This window comes from Formica exsecta, unplaced genomic scaffold (genome assembly GCF_003651465.1).
Source record: "Formica exsecta isolate Colony F162 unplaced genomic scaffold, ASM365146v1 scaffold235, whole genome shotgun sequence".
NCBI lineage: Eukaryota > Metazoa > Arthropoda > Insecta > Hymenoptera > Formicidae > Formica > Formica exsecta.
Genome location: NW_021849633.1, coordinates 297,382 through 320,758, shown reverse-complemented (window position 1 = coordinate 320,758; position 23,377 = coordinate 297,382). Strand labels below are relative to the sequence as shown.

Here is a 23,377-nt window from a genome sequence, read left to right as displayed (position 1 = left end):
GGAGTAGTAGTGTTTGGGCGCGAAAGTCTTGGCGGGCCCGGCAAGAAGGACAGGCTAGGTTAAGGTGAGTAGATAAGTATATTTATAAATAATGCATGCGCAAAGAAAAGGAGCAATTAAACGACCGAAAGTTAGAGACTTTCAAAATGCATGGCTGCATGAGGATAATTTTAAGATAATGTTTTTATATTTGATAAATTTTATTTATGTTCATTTTTATAAATAAATATTTTTATTTTTTGTATTTTTGTATGAATACTGGTGAGGTTTTTGGCAGTTTTCCTTACCCGTGCAACAAATGTTGGTATTCTATGAGATTCTGCCAAAAATAAAATATTTTATTTTCGTTTGCATAAAAATGTGTTTTTAATTAATTATTTTATTACCCTCTTTCCCCTTTTTCAGCTTAGAATTTATTTATAATATATATATATATATTTATTTATTTAAATATTTAATATTTTTCTCATACATTTTGAACAATTATTAGATATTTTTGCGCGGGTGATTAATGGTACTCCTTTTTATCCAACTAAGCACTGTACTGGTACCGCGTTTGCCACGCATGCGCGAAAAATCCCGGCCCGAACAACAACACTGAGGTGCGATCGAGCTGCCCCGAATCTGTCCGAGAGTTATCTCTCCTCGACGATGTTCGAGCGACGTCACGTGATGAACACGCGCGTACAGAAGCGGAACGTCGCTGCGTCTCTCCGAGCGGCCATTTAGACAATCTTTCAGACGATGTTATTCTAAAATCGAATTTTAATTCGATATTGCTGACATATACGTCACGCTCGTTAATTAATGCGAATCATTAACGTCCGTAATTAAAGTTTATGCGGCAGTCTTGAAGAAATTGAAAAATATATAGTAAAACGTATACATATAGATAATTAAAAAGAGATTAATAAAACGTATGTCTAATGATTTTTGAAATTTCTGTCTAAGATAGTTGCATTAAAGTTTATATTAATCACTTTTTTTTTACATTTATAAGCTGATAACGCCTTCGCTATAAAAAATATTATTCTTGAACTAATCTACTATCTGTATTTTTATCAAAAAAAAAAAAACTATCGAAGCATGCATAGCTCGGATTTGGAAAAAGAACAGCCCTGACCCGATTTCTTCACTCTATTCCCTACGTCTCTCCTTTCTTTAAAATGTGCCGATCGTTCCGTAAAGTCAGGGCCCCGGATTTGTCTCGAGTCAGTCCTGATCGCGCGACGAGCTCCGAGAAGACGATTGTGTCACGTTCTTCGATTCCGAGGACGGCACTCTGAGTCAGCCGACCGAAAAACTTTAACATCGTGTATCCAAGGTTGTTTCTGAAATTTGGAAACGCTCCGGAGGTCACAATCGCCCGGCACGATCGCGCTTTTATCTCCGTCACGTCGGAGGATTCTCGCGAGCGAGTCTCGCGCTTGACTTTATCGCTCGGAAAACGCACGAAAGAGACACATAACCGCCGAACATTATCGCGCGCAATCTAATGCCGCATCCGATATGTCATCGCTCGTTACGACGTCGCGATAAAAATTCACTCTCCCGCAAATTTCGCGCGCGTGTCTGCGCAAACGAAACCTTTCTCTGCCGTTGCGTTCCTATACTGCGCGTCTCCGTCGAGACGCTTTTATGTGCTCTTACTCGACTATTTACACTGCAGAGATTCGCGAATTTATTATCATTTGCTAATAGCGAATTCGATTGGATCCCATACAGCACACAAAGATTGCATACATATTGTAGCAATCTTTCACCGCAATATTGCAACTTTGCAAATTCACTGCAAAATGTTGCTGTATCATTGCTGTGGAATTGCAGCAATGATAAAATGTCCGCTTTTAGGAATATTGCATCAAAATATTGTAGCAATATTGCAATGTAATGAATTTGCAATGATGTATATATATTTATTTTTGGGTATATAAATGTGTAATTATTGACGATACATTGTAATTAAATGTCTTTATTTGTACTTATGTTAACGTTATAAATAACATAACATTGCACATAACATATTATTGCACTTAACATGTTCACGAAATAAAAATATATTTTTTTTTATATTAGAGATATATATAAAAATGGTTCAGCTTTACGCGGCGCTTTTATTACCATTAATAATTTATTGAATTTTGTCCATTATTGTTTTCCTTTGTTAAATGTCTGTAAAAATAAAATAGGAGTTAAAATTCATATTTGCATAAAAATATACATACTGCAAATATACATAAATATTTTTATCAAATATTTTAAAGTTCATATCTACAGCAAAATAGAAAATTAGAGAAAGCAAAAAATATCCACATAAAAAATATACGAACATATATCATAGATAAATATAATTTTTACTTTTGCGATCTCAATAATTTTAAGGTTATTAACCTAGGTTATTAACCTTAGGACATGCTATTCTATTATGATTAATTAATACATAATATATATAGGTTGCTATAATAAAACATAATATTATCAAAAAGTTCTTACCTTTTCTCGTACGCAACAATAAAAAATGTTAATCACGAAATACACGACAATCACAGATATGTGCAGCAAGACCGGCGCCTACTACACACGCACACAATTGCGAACGCGTACATGTGCTGCGCAAAGCATACAGTGCAGCAATATAAGCCAATTTAAGAAAAATGTTTTAATAAAATGAACCATTTAGTATTGTTTATCGTTAACATCTTTCATGTAGAAATATTGCAAAAAATTATTTTATTATAATATTTTATTATTAAAATTATATAAAAATTGAATTTTGCAATATTTCCGAAATATTAATGTCATGTTGCTACAAGTGTGCTGGTACTTTGTGGCTCTATATTTCTGCAATGTCTTTGTAATATTGCATTGCAATTTGCAACATTGCAATGTTGCTGCAATATGATTGCAATGATCTGTGCTGTATAGGAAATTATTATGCTTTTAATTTATATAGCTTTTTATAATTAATTAATAATTTATTATTAATTATATTATTTAAGTAATTTTTTAATTTATAAATTCAGTTGGATGCACTAGTGCGCACTGATGCACATTAAAAGCTATTATATGTGTATAAATTTATATAAGCATAATTTATGTATAAGTACAGTAATTAAGATGATAAGATTATTAATACTATAAATCTTTTGAAAATAAACATAACAATAGATACGCTAACGCTATTTTCGCTCAAAGAACAAGATTCTTTACCCTCATTTGTCCACCAAACGCTTCGGAGTAAAAATAGTGTCTATAATGGAGTGCATTTATTGAATATATAAAAACATTTATAAAATTTTTATATTCCTTATATTTTTGAATGCAATTTTATTTGATTAATAAGATTTCTGCAAATGAAACGACAAAAAAAACGCGACATTATTCGGATAAATTTTAATTAGATACAAATTTAAAAATCAGATAAAAAATTATATTCCTTATCTAAGTAAAAATTATTCGGATTATATCGTATTTGATGTCATTTTAATCATAAAAATTTCATTAATCCATTAAAATTATTCTCAAACCGGTAAAATGCAAGAGTCTTTCTCAAAGTAAGAATCGAAGTGACAGAAATCTAAATTATAAATTATTGTTTTGTTGCGATCTTTACGGGTTCATACAACAAAACTTGAATAGAACTGTAGTGGGGCAAGACGCTCAAATTCCTTTCCTACATGTTATTATTCGCACAACGACACTCGAGCAATAAAGTAGCAGTGCAAGATACTCCGTTAAATTTCCTAAACGCGATCGAATAAGAGTGTGAAGATTCGATTAAACTAACGGTTAAATATTACCTTCTTATTCACGAAATTTAACGATCATCTTCGATATTGCAAAATCACGAGTAAATTATTACGAATTTTATGATTTATTTTCAATTAGAGATTAATGTATTTACGAATTCTGTATCGGAATCCAATATTCGTAAAATAAATTAATAAATTACATTGCGAAAACACCATGTTTCTTCCGCGTTTTCCGCGTTCTTTTCAGCATTCTTTTCCGCGTTCTTTCCGCGTTCTTTCTGTTCTTTTCATTCTTGAACGCGATCGCTGTCCCTCTCGTCAGGTAAACGTTAATAAAATTGCCTGGTTCGTACCGGCAAGTAGTCGAAACAATCTTCATCGTGAATATTTTTAAATAAAATGAAAGTGAAAAAGATAATAATAGAGAAAAGGGATTTTCAGTCGTTTTTTAAATTAATGTCATATAAATACATATCTAAATGTCCTGAGAAAAGTATTATTTTCGCATTTACGGCCTTTTAATTAAAATTCTGAATGGAATTCCACAAGATAGAAAAAGCTCTTAACATTTTATACGCTAAAAAATAATATTGCACAAAATATCGCGATTTTTTGACATTTTATGACACTGCGAAAATTTGACAACTGATAGTATCACCGGTGATCATATAAACGTGAAAAAATTAATTAAAGTTGTCAATAATTAAACCTACTTAAAAAACAATAGAACACGGTTAAAACTATAGGAAAACATAATTAATTATGCTTATATAAATTTATTTAATTTACTAGAATGACAAAACATCACGCGCGCGTGTAGCTATATATAATAAAACATTAATAAATTCATAATATTTCTCCGCATTTTTGATCCACAATGTGTTTAGCACGGACATGCACCAACCGGTCGTTTTACCATGGCATCTCTGGCCATGTAGTTCCGCCGATTTTAAAATGAATTCAGTTAGCGCCACTGTACCAGTTAGGAAAACGGTCTCACGTGGTCCCTCTCAGACTTCTCAGGTGAAAGATTGGACTGATTGAGTTTTTGTCGGTGAAACAATGTCGACATTAATATTAAGATCTCTTGTGTCATTAAATAAGAGTTCCAGTAATGTTTTAGCGAAGGTAATCTTCCTTGAAAAACCTGTTAATACACATTGACAATCTAATATAGTGAAAATATTTTGTATTATATGCAACTTATTATATGCAAACTAGTAACCTATAAATTTCTCTTGTTTATTTTTGTACTAGGAAAATGAGTTTTATTATTTTTTATTGAAATGTCATGAGACAAAATTAGAATGTTATGTGACATATATCTTCAATTGCGAATAACATATATGATTATTTGATTATTAATATATTGTATGTAGAATCTGTTGTTTACATGCAATCTTATTACTTTCTCAATTTAATTTTATTAATTATTAACGTATTTAATACAGTCTTTTACTGAAAGGGACGTTTGGAGATTTAATTAATAGTTTTCTTTTTATATAGTTTAGGTATATAAATACATCGAAAGCATTGTGTGAACAATCCATTTTTCCAAAGGATCCTAAAAAAATAAAAAAGAAATCACCAATTACATGGAAAAGTTTGGCAATTTCCAGCATCATTGGTGGTGGTCTTTTATTATATATAAATTATTTGAGAAAAGAAAAAGATAAAAGAATAGCACGGGAAAGAAGGCAACAGTTGGGCAAAGCTAAAATTGGTGGTAAATTTGAGTTAGTAAATACAGAGGGAAAAACAGTGAAGTCCGATGATTTCTTAGGCCAATGGGTGTTGATATATTTTGGATTTACACATTGTCCTGATGTTTGCCCCGATGAAATTGAAAAGATGACAAAAGTAATAAATAGACTTGGTAAGCAATTATTTGAAAAATTTCAGATTATACCAATTAGAGAAAATTTTCTTACTCTTGTATCATTATACCTCTCTTATTTACAGAATATATTATTTTTATTTACAGAAATAGAACACAATTTCAAAATACAACCAATTTTCATATCAGTTGATCCAGATAGAGATACACCCACTGTTGTTGGAAAGTACCTCAAAGAATTCTCTGATAAGATTATTGGTCTTACTGGCAATGTTGAACAAATTGGAAAAGTGTGCAAAGCGTACAGAGTTTATTATAGTAACGGCCCTAAAGACCAAGATAATGATTATATTGTTAGTATATAATAAATTACAAACAATTTAGTAATATTATATACTTTGCAACACTCTATTTCTTTTTTTAGGTGGATCATACGATTATTATATATTTAGTGGATCCAGAAGGCTTGTTTGTTGATTATTATGGACAAACGCATGATGTAGATAAGATTATGACTAGTATTCTTGTTAACAAATTAAAGTATGACCAATTACAAGATGATTCTTCTTCTTGGCTGCCATCATTGCCAATTAAAGGAGTGTTATAAGTGTTGCAACATTCCTATGTATAGTTTTTATGTCGATATTGCACCACAGAAAACTTGTGCATATATTAATATTACAAATATAAATATGCATAAAATATACGTTCTGTATATACAATATAATTTATATTTCAATGTATTAAATGATTACAAGGAAATGTAAAAAAAATGCATTAATTTTTTTTTATTTTTTTATTTTAATGTGTCATAATTGACATTAAATTGATGTATGTAAGTCTGTCGTCAAACATGCATCGCTGATTTTAATACAAATATGTATATGTGTAATATATATATCTATACACAATTACATTCATGTGAGAGAGCTCATGAGGTAAAATGTGTAACTAAATGTTTATTTTTGAAACAAAATATTCTTATTTTAAAACTAATAACATTTCACAATACATAGTGTTATCAATGCTTTATTTAATAAGGAATTTTCAAGCACATTTATTTTTATACATATATATTTAAAAACTAGAATTTGTTGAGAGAGTAAGATTTTCTTAGGTATTCCAAGTAATGGGGTATTTTGTCAGCTTAAAAAGGAAATGATGCTGATATCATTTACATAACTGATAAATAATGAATGACAAATGATTATATACATATNNNNTCTATAAGATGTAAAAAATAATTTTCTTAATAATTAAAAATAAGGAGTATTCTCTTTTAAAAACATCCTAGTCATGCAAAGTTTAGTATTTTGTTATGTATAAAGAAGTTATACGAATAGAATAATTGATAACAGATATATATTTGACTCATGACGATATAATACTCACAAATTTAATAAGCTGCTTTTATTTATTTGTCATAGTGTGCATAGAAATCGTTGTGAATAATGGACGTTTAACATTTTCGTGAGTTGAGCTCGTACAACAATAATAAGTGGCGTATTGAATTTCAAAACGTTGAGGTATATCGACGAGATACTTTATCGAATATATTCTAGTACATTTCAACGAATCTCTAAAATAGTAAAATATCGAACATCGATTTTCTGTACACACACATCATTATTATACATATATATTTATGCTTACTGCGAATTAAAATTTACGACATGGACGATTATATATAAACAACACAATATGTTCCTGTAAAAGAAGAATTAACAAAAAATTTAATCTCCATTTATAATATGTAAAAACTACTGTAAGAAAAAAAAACACAAATAAAATTTTTCTTCTATTTCTTCTTTCTTTCAAGAGATACAAAATAAATAATTCTTTTTTTCTCTCTTTTGTATAAAAATTATATCAGATTTAAATATCTTTAGTTTTATTTTCTTTCAAGAATAATATATACGCGTTTAGATTATGCGTATTGTACATTTACAGGACATACGTTTTCTTCTATATATATGAATTAATCCAAGTCTTGTCATTGGTGTCCATGATGCTGCTGTAGTTTATGCAATTCGTATGCGAGATGGTAGCATTCTGAATCGCTCCAACGATGCTGATCACGGATTTTGTCGATATTTGGCCCCAATGTATCCGACATCTAAGAAAAAAAATCGTTTGCTAATGCAAAAATCCAATTTCCCAATAACGAGAAATTTTCCATTGTTTCAAAAAAAATCACATCTCTTCATGCAGTAAATTTTGGGAAGCGATTAATAAATGTACATTATACATCATCCATTTCTATTTCAATATTATATCAAAATATAAATTTTAAATATTTTAGTATGTTCAGCATATAATTACTATATAAGTATATAATGATAGTATATTACATTAATTATTGTAGAAAAATTTGATACTAAATTGATTACGGAACATTAACGTTTATATAAAATTATATAAATAATAGTATATACAGGTTTTCGTTTGATATAATTAGTAGAAATTTTCTTTTCCCAAACAAAATATTTTTTGCAATCCTTTAAAAAAAATTTATACTTTCGGAATTAATTATTTATTTATATAGCTTAATTTTTCGTTCAATTTTGTATTCATCGCGCGACTGTAACAATATTAAAAATGACACTGATATAAAATTTAGACTAGATATTACAGCGCAATGAAAAAAAAGATCAAAAACATTTATCGGCAACTATATTAAAGAATTATTTAGGAGATCTGGCACAGATACTCGCGTAAAACACACTCACGTTTGAATAGAAAGAGAGTAGCGATTGATCCGTATATTTGCTGCACAGTGGCCATGTATGATGAGCATGTTGATCTTGCATCGTCGGCTGCAGTACCTGGCCGTTACCGGCCATCTCCAGGTAGTCTTTGTTGCTCGCTAAACTACATCCTCTCGTTCTAACGTCTATAAAATTTCACTACGTAAATCGCGCCATGTACATTGCATTGCGTAGATTCGCATGCGAGAAATTCCGTAAGCCTTTTACTGCCTCGTTTAATAACGATCGATCTTAACTTTGACTTCAAATTTAATCTCAGTCTTTAAACTCGAACGTCAAACTCTTCTCAACATTTTATATCAAAAGCGACTTAGTTGGATGAATTTTTTAGACTTGATTAATTATTTTAATTTTACTCGAATTCTTTAAATAGAAAGATTGTATCCAAAGTATTTTGATGATTCTCCGAAATTTTTAAGTAGCGATTTAATCTGCAATGTAGGCTTTTGTTTGATTTATTAATTATCTATTAATGGAATCAAGATAAAGAAAGATCAAAGTAAAATCAAGCAGTGAAACAATGAAACATTAAGCACGGTAGACTTGACAAGGACGAGACATACGAGACGGGGGACATGACGTTTCGTAGGATTTAAGGGGACACCTTGTGTACTCGCCATCGAGTGGGTGGATTGACGGATAGCGCGATCATGGAACAGACAGGGGTTTGCTTTCCAGCGCGACTTCCACCACTTGGGTTTCCTTGAGTGTCGACCGCCAGACTTTGAGACATTGTTACAGCTGCATGTGCTAACTGAGTGCGTTGATGGTCGCGAATCCCATCGTATTCCGTGCGTCCACTTAATGCTGCGAAGCGTCCTGGACACCTCAATCCTCACTTCACCGTTCAGAAAACAATACAATACCGCCACGAAGAAGCCCTTCCGGAAAAGTAAAAATAACTTTTGTTCGCCGATTTTAATTTTCGCTCAGCTGCAAGTCTGGATTCTTTTTCCAACACAAATCTTTATAAAATTAATATTCTTTGTATAAATCGTAAAAAATGTAATATTGTTTATTTATATCTTAAAAATATTTTTTACTTTCTATTTTTTCGCCTAATAGTCTCATGTAGTGTATTCATCTATCTCTTTATTTTCTTATCATAATTTTTTTAATAAATTAATTTTATTATTTTTTAAAGAAAAAATTTTAAGAATGCAATGTAAAATTTCTTTAAATTTAATAAAGAAAAGTTATTTTGTACAATAAACATTATAACAGAGAAATATTTTGTTATGGATCTAAAAAAACCCAGGCTTCGCCATTTATTCGTTTCTATTTTAGTTTCGCTGTTTAAGGCTGAATGACATAAAGTTGCGTAAATCCAACAAACAGAGCTTTTAAGGAAATCAAGTTTAAAATATAAAATTTCTTATTGACAGCTCAGTATATAATACAATTGTGGAAGTTTTGTAGAGAGAGAGGTTACTAGTGAATTAATTTTTGCATAACATTTTTCATCTAGTTAAGATGCGGCGGTCATTAAGAGGTTCGCTAAGAGCTCTTGCGGCTTTAAAACAGTTTGGTGTTTCGTATAAAGTAGATTAGCTATTAATAATTATTAATAGCGTATTATATACCTGAAAAGACGCAAACAGCTGGTCGCAGAAGAGCCATACGATCTCTACGGTCTCGTTTACGCCGACGCTGTATGACATCCCGATAAAGAAGGCGTAGTGAACTCCGAAGAGTGGCACCAAGACTAATGTACTTCTAGCCCACCGTCTAAATGCACACATACATAGGGGCATATTAAATATATATACGTATAGTTAAATATACTAAAATTTTATATAAACTAAGTTGACGTATATGTGTCCCATTTTTCATTAAAAATTCTATAAGAAAAAATGAGATTATGATAGATTATAATGTACACTGAACATATGACTTTTCACATAAAGCTTACTTGTATCTTTGCGTTTCCTCCGACAAGGTGGACTTGAGTTTTACCAGCAGCACTCTCACGATGTTGATGAAGAGCACGAAATTTATCTGACGTGAGCGGAGAGAAGCGACGAATTTATTTGCGACTGAATTAATTATGGCTCAACGAGCCTCTTTCTGGCATTCGTAAGATGCTTACCAAAATAGAGAGCATCGTAGGTACTCGTATGAAGAGAAACAAGAGAGGCTTCACGTTGGTCGTCCAGCAATACGTATCCTCGTATATGATCCTTGTGACTACCCAGGGTAAAATAAATACAGCTGGCAGGCCTGAAAGACGAAGTTGTGACGATTGTACGCGCAGAGACAAATTTATCAAAGCGATCCATTGCATTTATTAATAACAGGTTCCTTCAAGCAAAAATGAATAATCTGATGCAAAGTTTTTTTCCGGTAAATGAATAAATTTCATGTTTATAGAAAATAAAAATATATTTTTCACAAGTACTAACTTAAAAATTAAAAATTAATGACTTTAAAATAATAAAGTGAAAAGAAATATCAGAAATATAGAAATGTGTCTGAAATGATCAATGGAAATTGATGTAATACTGGTTTGGAATATGTGTATAATAGAATAGACTACAACTTGAAGTGATATATGCCATTACTGTTGTTTGCATCACTATGTCACCTTCGGAGATACAGCAGTCGATACGATGTTATATTTCATGCAAAACTATGTGTGTCGTGATTTTCGATCACTCTTGAGAATCTCTGAAAATCGTAGAATTTTCTTGTAGGAAATCCTATTATCTTTTGCTCTGTCAAAGACGAGCAATATTTCAAAGAGATATACTATACTTGAAACAGATTTATATTTCGCTTTTTATTATACTTGTAATTCAGCACCATTTTCGTTAGTGAAAATATAACCCCCGTCTTTTTTAATCTTTTAATGTTAAAGAGATAGACTATATTGCAAAAAAAGCTAAATTAAACGTTTTGATTATAATTAAACGGTCTTAATAAGTGTATATAAAATATCTTAATTTTGAGAATCAAATTTTAGATTAATTAAAAATTTGGATTATTTTTATTCAGTAAAAAAAAATTTATATTAAATTTCTTTAAGACATAACAACACACTCAAGATATGTATACACATACACATATATATATATTTATATAAAATCTGTTAAGAGATAATATATGAAGTATTTTATATTTAAATATATTTCAATTTTTCTTATATAGCTGCAAGATAGTTAATAAAAACAAAATAAGTCATAATCAATCTGGAAATATATAAGATTGATTGAGATTTCAGAAATCCTTCTAGAATTAATGATAATTTCTTGAGATTAATTTTACTTACCCCATCCGAAAACGACGTAGGTCGCGATGCTAGAGTTGGCGTCAGTGAAGAGTGCCAGAAAGATCAGATTGTGTAGATATATACCCTCCATCAGGATCCAGGAATAGTTGGCCAGGAGAAAGTATTGCCAGAGACTAGTGAATATCTTGCAATGCCAGTTGCTTTCCTTCTCGTTGATCAGCCAGTAACCTTCATCGTTCTCGATCACGGCATCCGATAGTCCGATGCCGGACACGAAGAGCAGGTCCTTGAGTAGCGCCATAAATGCTCGCATCACGAATGAGACGAACAGATGCATGTGCAATATGTTCCGTGAGCATCGCAATTTCCTACGTCCGATGGGAGACAAACTTGAACGTGGCAACGCGAATTCCGTTTCGATTAAAATGTGCAAAATTATATGTGGCGCCGTGAGACACACAATCTGACTCTGATTTTAAATTAATTAAATCCTGACGGAGTCTTCCAGGGGTTTGCAATTAAATCAATTTAAACACGATCAAAGTTATTACTCTTTTCCAATCGCCAATTTCGATATTAAAACATCTTTTTTGTAATATGATATATTAAACGAATAAAGAAATAAAAGAAAAATATTCTCTTTAAAACACTCAAAAAAAATGTTAGACCATTGTTTTTTTGCGATCATGGAACAGACAGGGGTTTGCTTTCCAGCGCGACTTCCACCACTTGGGTTTCCTTGAGTGTCGACCGCCAGACTTTGAGACATTGTTACAGCTGCATGTGCTAACTGAGTGCGTTGATGGTCGCGAATCCCATCGTATTCCGTGCGTCCACTTAATGCTGCGAAGCGTCCTGGACACCTCAATCCTCACTTCACCGTTCAGAAAACAATACAATACCGCCACGAAGAAGCCCTTCCGGAAAAGTAAAAATAACTTTTGTTCGCCGATTTTAATTTTCGCTCAGCTGCAAGTCTGGATTCTTTTTCCAACACAAATCTTTATAAAATTAATATTCTTTGTATAAATCGTAAAAAATGTAATATTGTTTATTTATATCTTAAAAATATTTTTTACTTTCTATTTTTCTGCCTAATAGTCTCATGTAGTGTATTCATCTATCTCTTTATTTTCTTATCACAATCAATTTAAACACGATCAAAGTTATTACTCTTTTCCAATCGCCAATTTCGATATTAAAACATCTTTTTTGTAATATGATATATTAAACGAATAAAGAAATAAAAGAAAAATATTCTCTTTAAAACACTCAAAAAAAAATGTTAGACCATTGTTTTTTTAGTTATAAACTTGAAACGTGCCTGTTAAAAATATATAAAGCGAGGCGCCTCGTTATAATCACATGCGCTAAGATTATATTTACATAATTATACTTACTTGATAGTCGCCAAAATGCAAAACGCGATGATGAGAGTGAATAACGAAATTGTGTAGCCGAGTTTCGAGATGGTCTTTACGATCGGGATGAATTTCTATAATTGCATTTTAAAGAAAAGTAATTAATTACTAATTACTTATTATTTGCTTACAATTTTAATTATTAAAATAATTAAGTATCAACGCGTGTGGTAGCGGTTAATTATAATATTATATCAATAATTAAAATGTGATTTTTCTGCATAAAATCGTATTATTAATTATAAATATTCATAATTTTTAGAGGTTATTAATAGCAGGTTAAATAGCAGAATAAATCGATTTATACTTAAGAGTAAGTATCGCTTTGAAGTAATTTTATCTAGCAATCGATGCCCCCTTAAATAATACTTTGTAAAACAATGCTGTCATAAATATGATCTCTATTCAAGGTACGTTAGAAAGTTTTAAATTACGTTTAATTAATGGTCCATGAACCCTTCTAGTTTTCTCTATTACATCCTTTTCTACTTAATTCTTCATTAATGACATTCTTTACTTCATTCCGGATTCGCTTTCTTTATTTGCTTTTATATCCGCAGTACTTACGATGCTTAAAACGATTATTTCCCATTATATTACGATTTCGCCATCATTCTACGAAAACTCTTTGTTATGTAATTTTTAAAGTCGTTTTACGCACAGAATACGATACTTTAATTGTATTAGTTCGTATTAAAATTGCAATAAATACGCCAACACTTGCTTTTTTATTCGATAAATTTCGCATAAAATTGCTAATTTAGATTTCAAATGTCATTTTAAATATATGTGACATATCGAGCTTAATTTTAATCAATACGTCTAAAATTTTGAAGAGAAATTATTTTCTTTATTATTTTCTCTACTTTGTCTTTAATAGATACTAAATTAAATATCACAGATCGAAAAGTTAATGGAAAGAGAAATTGATGATTTCTCAAAAAATAACTCGTTTTAATTCTCTGAAGCTGCCATTGCAACGGTGCGCTATATGACGAAGCAAAACCTGACTATCGGCTTTAAAATTCAGCGCAAAAGGTCTTGAAAAAAATTCTTTTTAACATTTTCCACCCATTTCTCTTGATAATACTATTAACATAGCTATTGACTCATTTGTGTGCTCGCTCGTTTCATTATCGTCCAAGACTGGAAACTAATTTCACGACAACGTCTTGGATGCCCAAGACTATGTGAAGCCCACCTAGGTGGACAGAACGTCATTTACAGCACTCATTTCCTTGTGAGTAGAGTGACTGACGTCATGTCACTGTGTGATCAATTCCAATTGATCTCTTCATCTCCGCCGTTTTCCGTATAGCAAATTTATTCCTTCGATCGATAAATTACATATATGATTACCTAAAGATGTTCTAACAAGAGAGTTCATCAAAATTCTAATCATTTATCGATGCTGCTCTTCTTACATCTGTTTACCTTAATGAAAGTGACGTTATTCGCCTGTACGTCCGATATGTTCACCAGAACAGTGACCAATCCTCCTTCATAACACTGGGTGTAATTACTCCACGTATGGGTGTTGGCATTCATGTACCACTGCCCATTTGGCATGCATTGCTTCGACGCGAGTGCCTGAAAAAAAAATGCGTTTGTTATCTAACTTTTAGCTTAACAAAAGTATCAAGATACGTTATTTTTCAAGCTACAAACGAGTTTGTTGCTTGTGACAGAGGATTATTTCAATTTAATATCAATTGAGTTTACTTCAGTAAAATTTTACAATTCACTGATTTCAACTGTAGAGATGTTTACAGCTCGAGCGCTGAAAAATATTATAGATCGAACGAAATAAAGTTCTGCTTAAGGAGAAATGGAATTCGAATTCGTCAAAGAAGTGTTTGGATATGTTGGAAAACTTTGACGCTGGAAGCATCTCAATCAGTTAGGTCTGAAAAATGGATTTCACCGATCGATCAGCGAATATTTTATGTCAGAACGTAAGACTTGTTAAACCGAGGAACTAAACTAATTAAGTTTCTTCGATATTTATTTATTTACTTATAAACGAGAAAGAGATATTAATCCGTTTCGGTCATTAAAATTCATCCGTTCAATATACATGTATATATGTATACGTTATGTGCATGTATACAGGGTGTTTCAGGTTTTTTCCGCCAAACTGTGCCAGTATGTTTTGCGAGTAGAAATAAGAAAAAAATGTTATATAAACATAGACTTACAAATGCTTTATTAAAAAGTTATAACAAAAATTCTATAACTGGAATTCTTATTATTAATATGGTACTATGTAACGATGATTTATTGTGTTTACTATTATTGTTCCATTTCAAAATATCCACCATTGTTTTCAATACAAGACTCACATCGCTGAAAAATTAAATTTATCACCATATAAATTTCGTGTCGATTTTCTTTCATCTCCATTGTTATAACTTTTTAATAAAGCATTTGTAAGCCTATGTTTATATAACATTTTTTTCTTATTTCTACTAGTAAAACATGCACAGTTTGGCGGAAAAAACCTGAAACACCCTGTATATATACATATATAATTCAACGGCAAAATTTTATATACGTAAAGTATTGATTCCAAAAAAGCTATTACACGAATCAACTCTATAGTTATATTTGATACAATCGTGAAGCGTAACTATACATACACTAGGCTCGAAACCCATGATGTAAGAGGGACAGTATTGAATCGCCAACTGTCCTGGTGCCGTCGAATTCCAACATAATATCTCGTCCCAAATTTCGGGGCACCAACCTGGATAAAATCGCGTCCAAGTATTAGCGCGAGAATAAATAAAGCACCTAAGGAAGCATATTTTGTTTCGAGATTTTTATTTTTAGAACTTACAGATTCTGTTCAGACTAAATTTTCAATTATTTCACTTGGGAGAACGTAATTTAAATATCTTTCATATCTATTGAGCGCTTATAAATCATATTCTTTCATAAACATATTATATAGCGACAAAGCTATATGTATATAACTTTCTATTGTACGAAGGTGTCAATAAACAAACCGTGAAATTCGTTTGGTTTCGCAATCGAATGTCGCTTGTGTAATTAATGGCGGTATATTGGTTCCCTGTCTGATTTTGCTCGAGTTGCTTAAATAAGCCGGCATCGTGCTGTGAGATTAATTGTGACATTAATTGCTCCGGAGACATTCTATAAGCACTGTTTATTCACGAACATGTGTACACATGCGAAAACGCAAAATGCGAGCGGCGACACGTGTGAACGCTTGACATTAGTCCATGCGTTGCGTATATGCATCATATCTCGGTCTTTCCAGTCTCTGCATTATGCAAATTTATCGCTCGTGAATGTTCGCTTCCAATTGTTGACACAAATTGATCATCCAATGTTTTCGAGGATGGCACATATTATTTTGTCTCTTGAAAAGAAGAGCCAAAATACAACTTGAACTTGCGACTGTAATGCGATAAAAGTAGAAGGAAAGATTTTAAACTCTCTCTCAATTTTTGACTCATGTTGCAAAAATATTATCGAAAGATTTTGATAAATCGATACATCGTGCAATTTATACGACTAGAATATTACAAATATTTTCTTACGCCATATATATTATTTAATAAACTGCAATTAAAAAATTACAAATTTTAAAGAAAGTCTTCTAAAAATATGAAAATTTGCCCCAAAATAATATTAAATTAATTTATATAAATAGTTTCTCTCTCTTAATCAAACGAAAATAATCTATGTTTTTAAATAAACTTTAAACTTTATATGCGATGTTGATCCAATCATTGTCCAATCATTGTCAATCCAAATTAATTTAAATTAAATAAACGCAAATATCATAAGAAATAGATATCGTTAATTGAGAGAGAGTGTACCTGGTTATTAAATATATATAATTGAAAATTAATATAATTATTTATAATTCTATTGCCAATGGTAATAACATATTTGTATTGTATTTGATTGCATCTCGTTCTATTATATTTCCTTTATAATTACATGTAGTTTGCTTATTCTGTATTTATCTACGACTAATACAGTAAAATTAATTGAAACGTCGTATGTGATATCTAATGATAAATCATAATTTTACGTAATATAGGAACGACAGGAGAAGAGATCGGAATACATGCAAATGAAATGATTATAAATGACGAAGCAGACAGCTAATACGGTAATACGAAGCAGACAGCTAATACGGTAATTTAAGATCATTCGTGCATATGATGATAAGTTTTAATAAATGAATGCTTAATTGTGTTAGCGATACGTAATAGTTCCCTCTTTATCTCTTGAAATATCAATAGCATTTAACACGTGGCAATATTTCGAACATCGTTTTCCAGAAATATTATCTAAATACCATTCTGCTTACCTGGCTCCGATATATTTCCGTGATTACAACGCTCGGATTCCGATCTCATTATTTCGATCATCAAGTTCTGGATCCGGTCGATGTCACCATTTCCCTGAAACAAATTCAATGCAAATATGAATTAATATTCATAATTATTGTAAATTCTGATTGCGCAGCTAGATTTTATAAATGTCGTTTTTAAAGCTTGTATTTTAGTTATTGATCTGCGGCTTTGCTCGCGCTATTTTTCCGAAATTTATGTGTCTTGAATCTCCAATTCGACAGTAACAGATATGTGATCATCCGGGGAGCAATACGTAGAGAAAATCTATCGATTAAGAGCATGTGCGGAGAACGGCGAAGTACGTATCTAACCACAAGATGATAACGATAAGAGAGAAAAGAGAATCTATCATAATAGGAGTACGAAATTATCCCTAAAGAGGATAAAAGAATAATCCCTAAAGAGGATATTATGATTAAGTAATGTTCTGTTACAGCAATTTCACTTCGATCCAAGGATATTTTCCGATCCGTTTATTTATATAATATGAATTTATTTTATTCGTTTATAATTTCATATCCATCCACATAATATACTGAATCGAAGAATATTTCAAAAAATGTCTCTCTCTCTCTCTCTTAGCTTTACGTTAATAATAAATACATTGTTTCTGAACCGTTAGTTTGCCAATGTTCGGTACATGACCAACTTTTTTCATATTTCAGGTAAAAAATTCATTATAGAGTTAAGTTAAATAAAACAATTTCATACTCTAAATGGAGATATCGTTTATCGCGCAAATATTTTAAATCTCTGTATTTAATTTGTGTATGGAAACCGGTATATTAAAACATGAAATGTGAAAATGCATGAAACGTGAAAATATACGGAAAATACTAACTCGAGCCTGTTTTTACGCAAAAACGAAAGATTCATTTTGTATGGACTTTTGTGATTTTTAATTTGTCAAAGTTGATATCTTCGATTGTATTTGTTTTTGTATTTTTTTTTTTTTTTTTTATTGCGGTCTTCTGCTACAGAATTTTCGAGAAATTCTACGATTTATATATTTTTCTATAACATAGAAAAGAAATATATGACAAAGTGCTTATCGAATATGTTAAATTTTTTTACAAAATACTTATTGAATATGCTATATTTTTTTTACGATTGACATACTTATTTATTTGATCAAGATATCCAGAAATTCTATCGCCATTTTCAATAAATTTCTATCTCAAAATAAAGCTTTAAAATTTAAAAAAGAATTTACCGTTCTATTTTCATTAGGATAATAGTATCGTAGCTATCTTGCAAAATCATTTAGCTCTAATAGTAATTAATTAAAATTTTTCTTTCTTTGGATTATGTATTTTATTACCATGATATAATAGAGGCAGAGAATTAATTAAATTGCAGTAAACTTAAATAAAGTTAATGAAAATTTCCCTTACATTCTATCGTATTTAGATGAACATACTTCTTTCACTTTTTTTTGTAATTAAACAAAAAAAAATACTCGTACTTTAAAAAGAAAGTAAAAGAATACAAATTTTGCAATAAAGAAGAATCGACAAAAAATTTGGAATAAGTTTCGAATATTATATTATTAAATTATTTGTATGTTTTTCCTTCTTTATTACTTTGATACTTGAAATGTTTTGTGTAAAAGTAAAATTAATGAACATGTATTAATAATTAATGAACATCTATGTGTTTTGTCACGCCGTAAAATATTTTGGCTCTGCTCAAGCCATTTTCATGATAATCGATTCACATCCAAGATACAAGCCAAACATTTTTATGTGTGTTTTATGCTGCGGCCTATATAAATTATATAAGTTATCGTAAAAGATTATATGACACGTGTGTGTATTTTATTGCAAATGTCGATATGCAAAATTTAAAGAAACTCGAAGAAATTGCGTTACTACTAATTTGTTAGCTGAAAAAGGATTGTCCCATACTATATTTTTTTAAGAAGCATTTGATATTATATTTTTTAAAAAATCAATATTTATACATAAATAATATCTAACATTATTTTACATTGCATTATCGATATACTCTTTTCTGTCGTAAATTTTGAACAACCAACTTGCACATTATTTTACATTTGCAATAAAATGTCTGAGCCGTAAATGCACGTAGAAAGTTCCTTCTCGATTTTACGATACGCTCTTTCTCTTTGGCATTTATTTTCTATGCTTCTTTCCGTCTTCTTGCCTAGGCGGCTTAACAATAACATGCAACGAAAAAATGCTTTATCAAAACTAATATTCCTATTAAGAAATTTTTATTATTTTGGTAATATTTTTATCAAGTGACATTATTTTGTCAGCGATCAATAATCGAATCTGTTTCCGCAGCATAGCTGCCGATCATTAAAACTGCAAACTAATATGTAAAACAGCACAGTTAAATACATAAATTAGATTGTACAATGTTTCCTATAGAAATTAAATGTCAATATTATATTCATGAATAATTTATATATTATATCAAAGCTTATTTGAGTTGAAGAATGGTAATAACATATTATTATTAACCATACTATATAAATATATTATTATTATATATTATTATTTTTAAATATGGTAATAACAGTTTGTTAAAAATATTAGAAGAATTCCATTGTGTGTGTGTGTGTGTGTTAAGCTTGTGTCACATTAATAAAAGGATGATATTACAAATATTCACGTTTATAAATAATCCTAAGAAAGATAATTTGCCATCATTTATGACTATTCGTTTCGATCGCTCAGTTCATAAAAATCCATTGGGAAGCTTTTCAAATGGTTTCATAGCTCGCTGCGCATTTTTCCTCTCGTGTTCACCCTCCATGGTACGAGACGAGGCAATAAAATTGTTTATTTTTCCTCCGACTTTTCTCGATCTCGTAAAACGCAATCCGCGCGCAAGATTATTCTAGGTCGCTTACTCAAAATAAACTTCATGGATAACACGTTGCGACAATTTCCGCAGACATTCCTCTTTATCTTGCATCTTCTAAATTCGTGTTAATTTATTTCCGCGATAATCGGGGGTAATTTTGGCGTGCTAGTACTGAATCCCGTATAAAGGTTTTATTTTCCCGCTGATGAAACTACCGATGTAATTCATTCTTATAAAGCGATGATTGCATGCGGTATCGAGAGTTATTGACAGTAGATTTTTTTCTCGCATAAATAATTGTACAAATCAATAATAAAAATTAATTTTTTAACGTAGTATATAGTGGTTCATGAAATTTTGACGAAATGTCGAGAATTTACAAAAAAATATTTAGAAATGTATTATTTTAGAAATTTATTCTTTGTATTTTTTAAATAATAGAACTTAAGCTATAAAAATCCTTTTATATATACACTGTCGAACAATTAAGTTTCGAAAATTCGAGATTCGCTTCGCATTTTCGAACGTTTGATCCGTTTGTGCCATTTTAGGGAGTTATTCACAATTCAATACTCAACACGTGATGCAAGTTTTACATTATTTGGTTCAATAGTTAATGAGATACAATCACACGAAATTGAGTTACAAAATTTTGATTAAAAATCGGTGTAATGGAAGGAACGCTTGGCAAAGTGCCAACATTAAATTCTGCGTTAAATTAGAGAAGTCGTCAACAGAAACGTTACAAATGATTCAATAAGCCTACGGAGAGTCAGCTATGCATAAGAGTAATGTTTCAAAGATACAGATAACATAAAAAAAAAACGTGAATCAAATTTTGAAAGAGCTTGCTTCAGAGAGCTATTAGAACTGCTTTGAGCAATGGCAGAGACGTTGAACTAAGTGTGTCAAGTTAGGTGGTGACTACAATGAAACTTTTTAACTGTCTAAGATTTGTATGATTAAAAATAAATTTTTTATACGAAAGTCTCGAAACTTAATTGTTCCACAGTGTACATCAGTTTTCTTCTTGGTTTTTGTTATATTAAAAAGTTATATGTATGTGAATTATTTGGACTTTTCTCTTATAAAGAGTTTTAACGAACTTTAACAGATAAAAAAAAAAAAGAATTTTTCTACCGCTTCTAATGATATCCTACTATAAAAGTAGTTTTGAGAGAAACATTTTACGTAAAAATCTACATATCCTTCAAAATATGTTTTTTCTCTTCGTTTCATACAATATATTGTACATATAAGGACCTTATCTCCGCGATAATGATTTCACCTGGCAGAATTGTATCTCAAAACCACATTTCTCTGATTTATATCTCTTTCGGTATCTGAATGCGCATATTTTGTTGCAAAAAAAAATATTTATTTATTTACTAGCTTTCTGCATATAATTGAGTGCAGTTCCGAAAAGGAATTACCTCTAATTTCGATGAAATTTTGTGAAAAGCTTCCTTTCAGGTTAAAATGGAGGCCTCTAAAAGGAATTTGGGCGACTCTTATAAGGTCATTTTTTAAGAAAAAATAGTAAAAAGTATAATAATTATGCACATTCGTGACGACCTTAACAATACAATTATTATATTTTTTATCATGTTCTCTTAAAAAATGACTTTCTTATATTTGAACGAATGAGTTACATTTAAGTGAGGCACACACGCAATGCACTGTCCCGGAAAAGGTGCACTTATACTTCACTTGTCGAGAGATATATTTTTGTACTTCCGTATAACTTACAAACGGACTCTCATATCTCGCTACATATATTACGTAAACGAGCATCCGTAAATCGTTGGAAAACTGCTCTCGGACTAGCAAATGAACGGTCATTTCGCACCGGAAAGTCAGCCTCTCTATTGGATTCTGGATTTCGCTAAAGCTCAAACTCAAGCTTTTTCTGTTGAAAAGACGCTTATTGTCGCATTGTCGAGAGCGTTTAAGACACAACGGCCATCAATAACGGCGATTGCTGATACTTCGTGTCAGAGATTCCTCGTACTCGAAATATCGGTTTTCCGATGTTCAAATTAGCTCTCTCATATTAGATATCCGCTTTCTATTATCCATGAATTATATTCAGTCAGTTTTACTTCAATTCGCTATAAGCAGATTATATAGAATTCTAACTGACAATGCAAAAAACTTTCAGAAAAGAAAAGAAACATGTATCCTGAAAATATCTTCAAGAAGATTTTTCTCTAACATATATATATATACATATATGTTGCAAACTATTTTTGTAATATATCGCGCAAAGATATCTCTATAATATATACCTACGCAGCATTTTCTCAGTAACAGTTTGTATAAAATACAACAAACTGTACACGTTGTACATTATATGCAAAGCGTCCCCAAACCCTTGGGAAAAGCAAGTATACTGACAATGAGTGACACAGAGTTACACGATCCATTCTCTTAACTTTAATGCACGTGCGAATAAATGACGACTATCAATGTACATATGATATAAAATATAATTAACGATATCATCTGCCTTAGGTATAAAAGCTTATCGAGAAAAGAGGTGGCAGCCGGATTATTTATTTGTACGCATTAAAAACTTAGGAGAGATGAGTCACTCAATAATTCTCAATCTGAGCATCGCTCCATTTTTCCAATACATGTAGGGATAACTCATGTGATATGAAATCAGTGCACGGTTCTCTCAAAGGCAATTTTTTTCACGGCAAAAGTGTCGGGGAAGTCTTCGTTGTCACAAAATCAACAATCCTTTGCGGTATGAAATTTCGCTTTGACTTGGACTGAAAAGCGCAGACTTTTGTGAATATAATAAAGAGCATTTTAAACGTGTTTGAAGTGAATGTTTGTTTTTATGTGGGAATCCACGTGCGGGAATAGACATATAGGACGCGTGCTGCCTTTTACAGTTATCGTTCTAAATGATAGTTAGCAGTTGTATGATCCATGCAAAGCTTTCACGTAAACTCTCATCCGCGAGCAAAACAAAAAATCCCGTTATATTCATTACGTAGCCGCGTGCAAAAAAATACGTTGGATGAAGCTTGAAAAAAGCTCGTTGGGGATTTGCGTTTGCGTCGAAAGCACGTGGATATTATTAGAAGCGAATATCGCGTAATAAGCTGTCGATAATAAAATATTAGTACG

The 23,377-nt window shown here is 31.0% G+C and overlaps 2 protein-coding genes across 9 annotated transcripts in view; one reads left to right on the top strand and one right to left on the bottom strand.

Moving 5' to 3' along the window:
• Positions 1-4,750: 4,750 nt before the first annotated feature.
• LOC115235793 (protein SCO1 homolog, mitochondrial) lies at positions 4,751-6,362 on the top strand. Its single transcript, XM_029807786.1, has 4 exons — positions 4,751-4,880; positions 5,259-5,628; positions 5,737-5,942; positions 6,014-6,362. Exons 1-4 carry the CDS (start codon positions 4,815-4,817, stop codon positions 6,194-6,196), a joined length of 825 nt encoding a protein of 274 aa, XP_029663646.1. The 5' UTR covers positions 4,751-4,814; the 3' UTR covers positions 6,197-6,362.
• Positions 6,363-6,937: 575 nt separating this feature from the next.
• LOC115235792 (parathyroid hormone/parathyroid hormone-related peptide receptor-like) overlaps positions 6,938-23,377 on the bottom strand; it is a 38,289-nt gene continuing 21,849 nt past the window's right edge. For 5 of the 8 annotated variants that reach the window (XM_029807781.1, XM_029807783.1, XM_029807779.1 and 2 more), the window contains 11 exons: positions 17,356-17,449; positions 15,647-15,753; positions 14,442-14,597; positions 12,987-13,081; positions 11,626-11,975; positions 10,447-10,577; positions 10,270-10,355; positions 9,941-10,085; positions 8,962-9,238; positions 8,319-8,482; positions 6,938-7,705 (listed from right to left, as the gene is read on the bottom strand). In XM_029807781.1, the coding sequence (XP_029663641.1) occupies positions 7,583-7,705; positions 8,319-8,482; positions 8,962-9,238; positions 9,941-10,085; positions 10,270-10,355; positions 10,447-10,577; positions 11,626-11,975; positions 12,987-13,081; positions 14,442-14,597; positions 15,647-15,753; positions 17,356-17,449 (1,728 nt within the window). In that variant the 3' untranslated portion in view covers positions 6,938-7,582. Of the gene's footprint in view, positions 7,706-8,318; positions 8,483-8,920; positions 9,239-9,940; positions 10,086-10,269; positions 10,356-10,446; positions 10,578-11,625; positions 11,976-12,986; positions 13,082-14,441; positions 14,598-15,646; positions 15,754-17,355; positions 17,450-23,377 lie in introns of those variants that run through there. The other 3 variants (XR_003884089.1, XM_029807784.1, XM_029807785.1) reach the window with 3 other exon arrangements.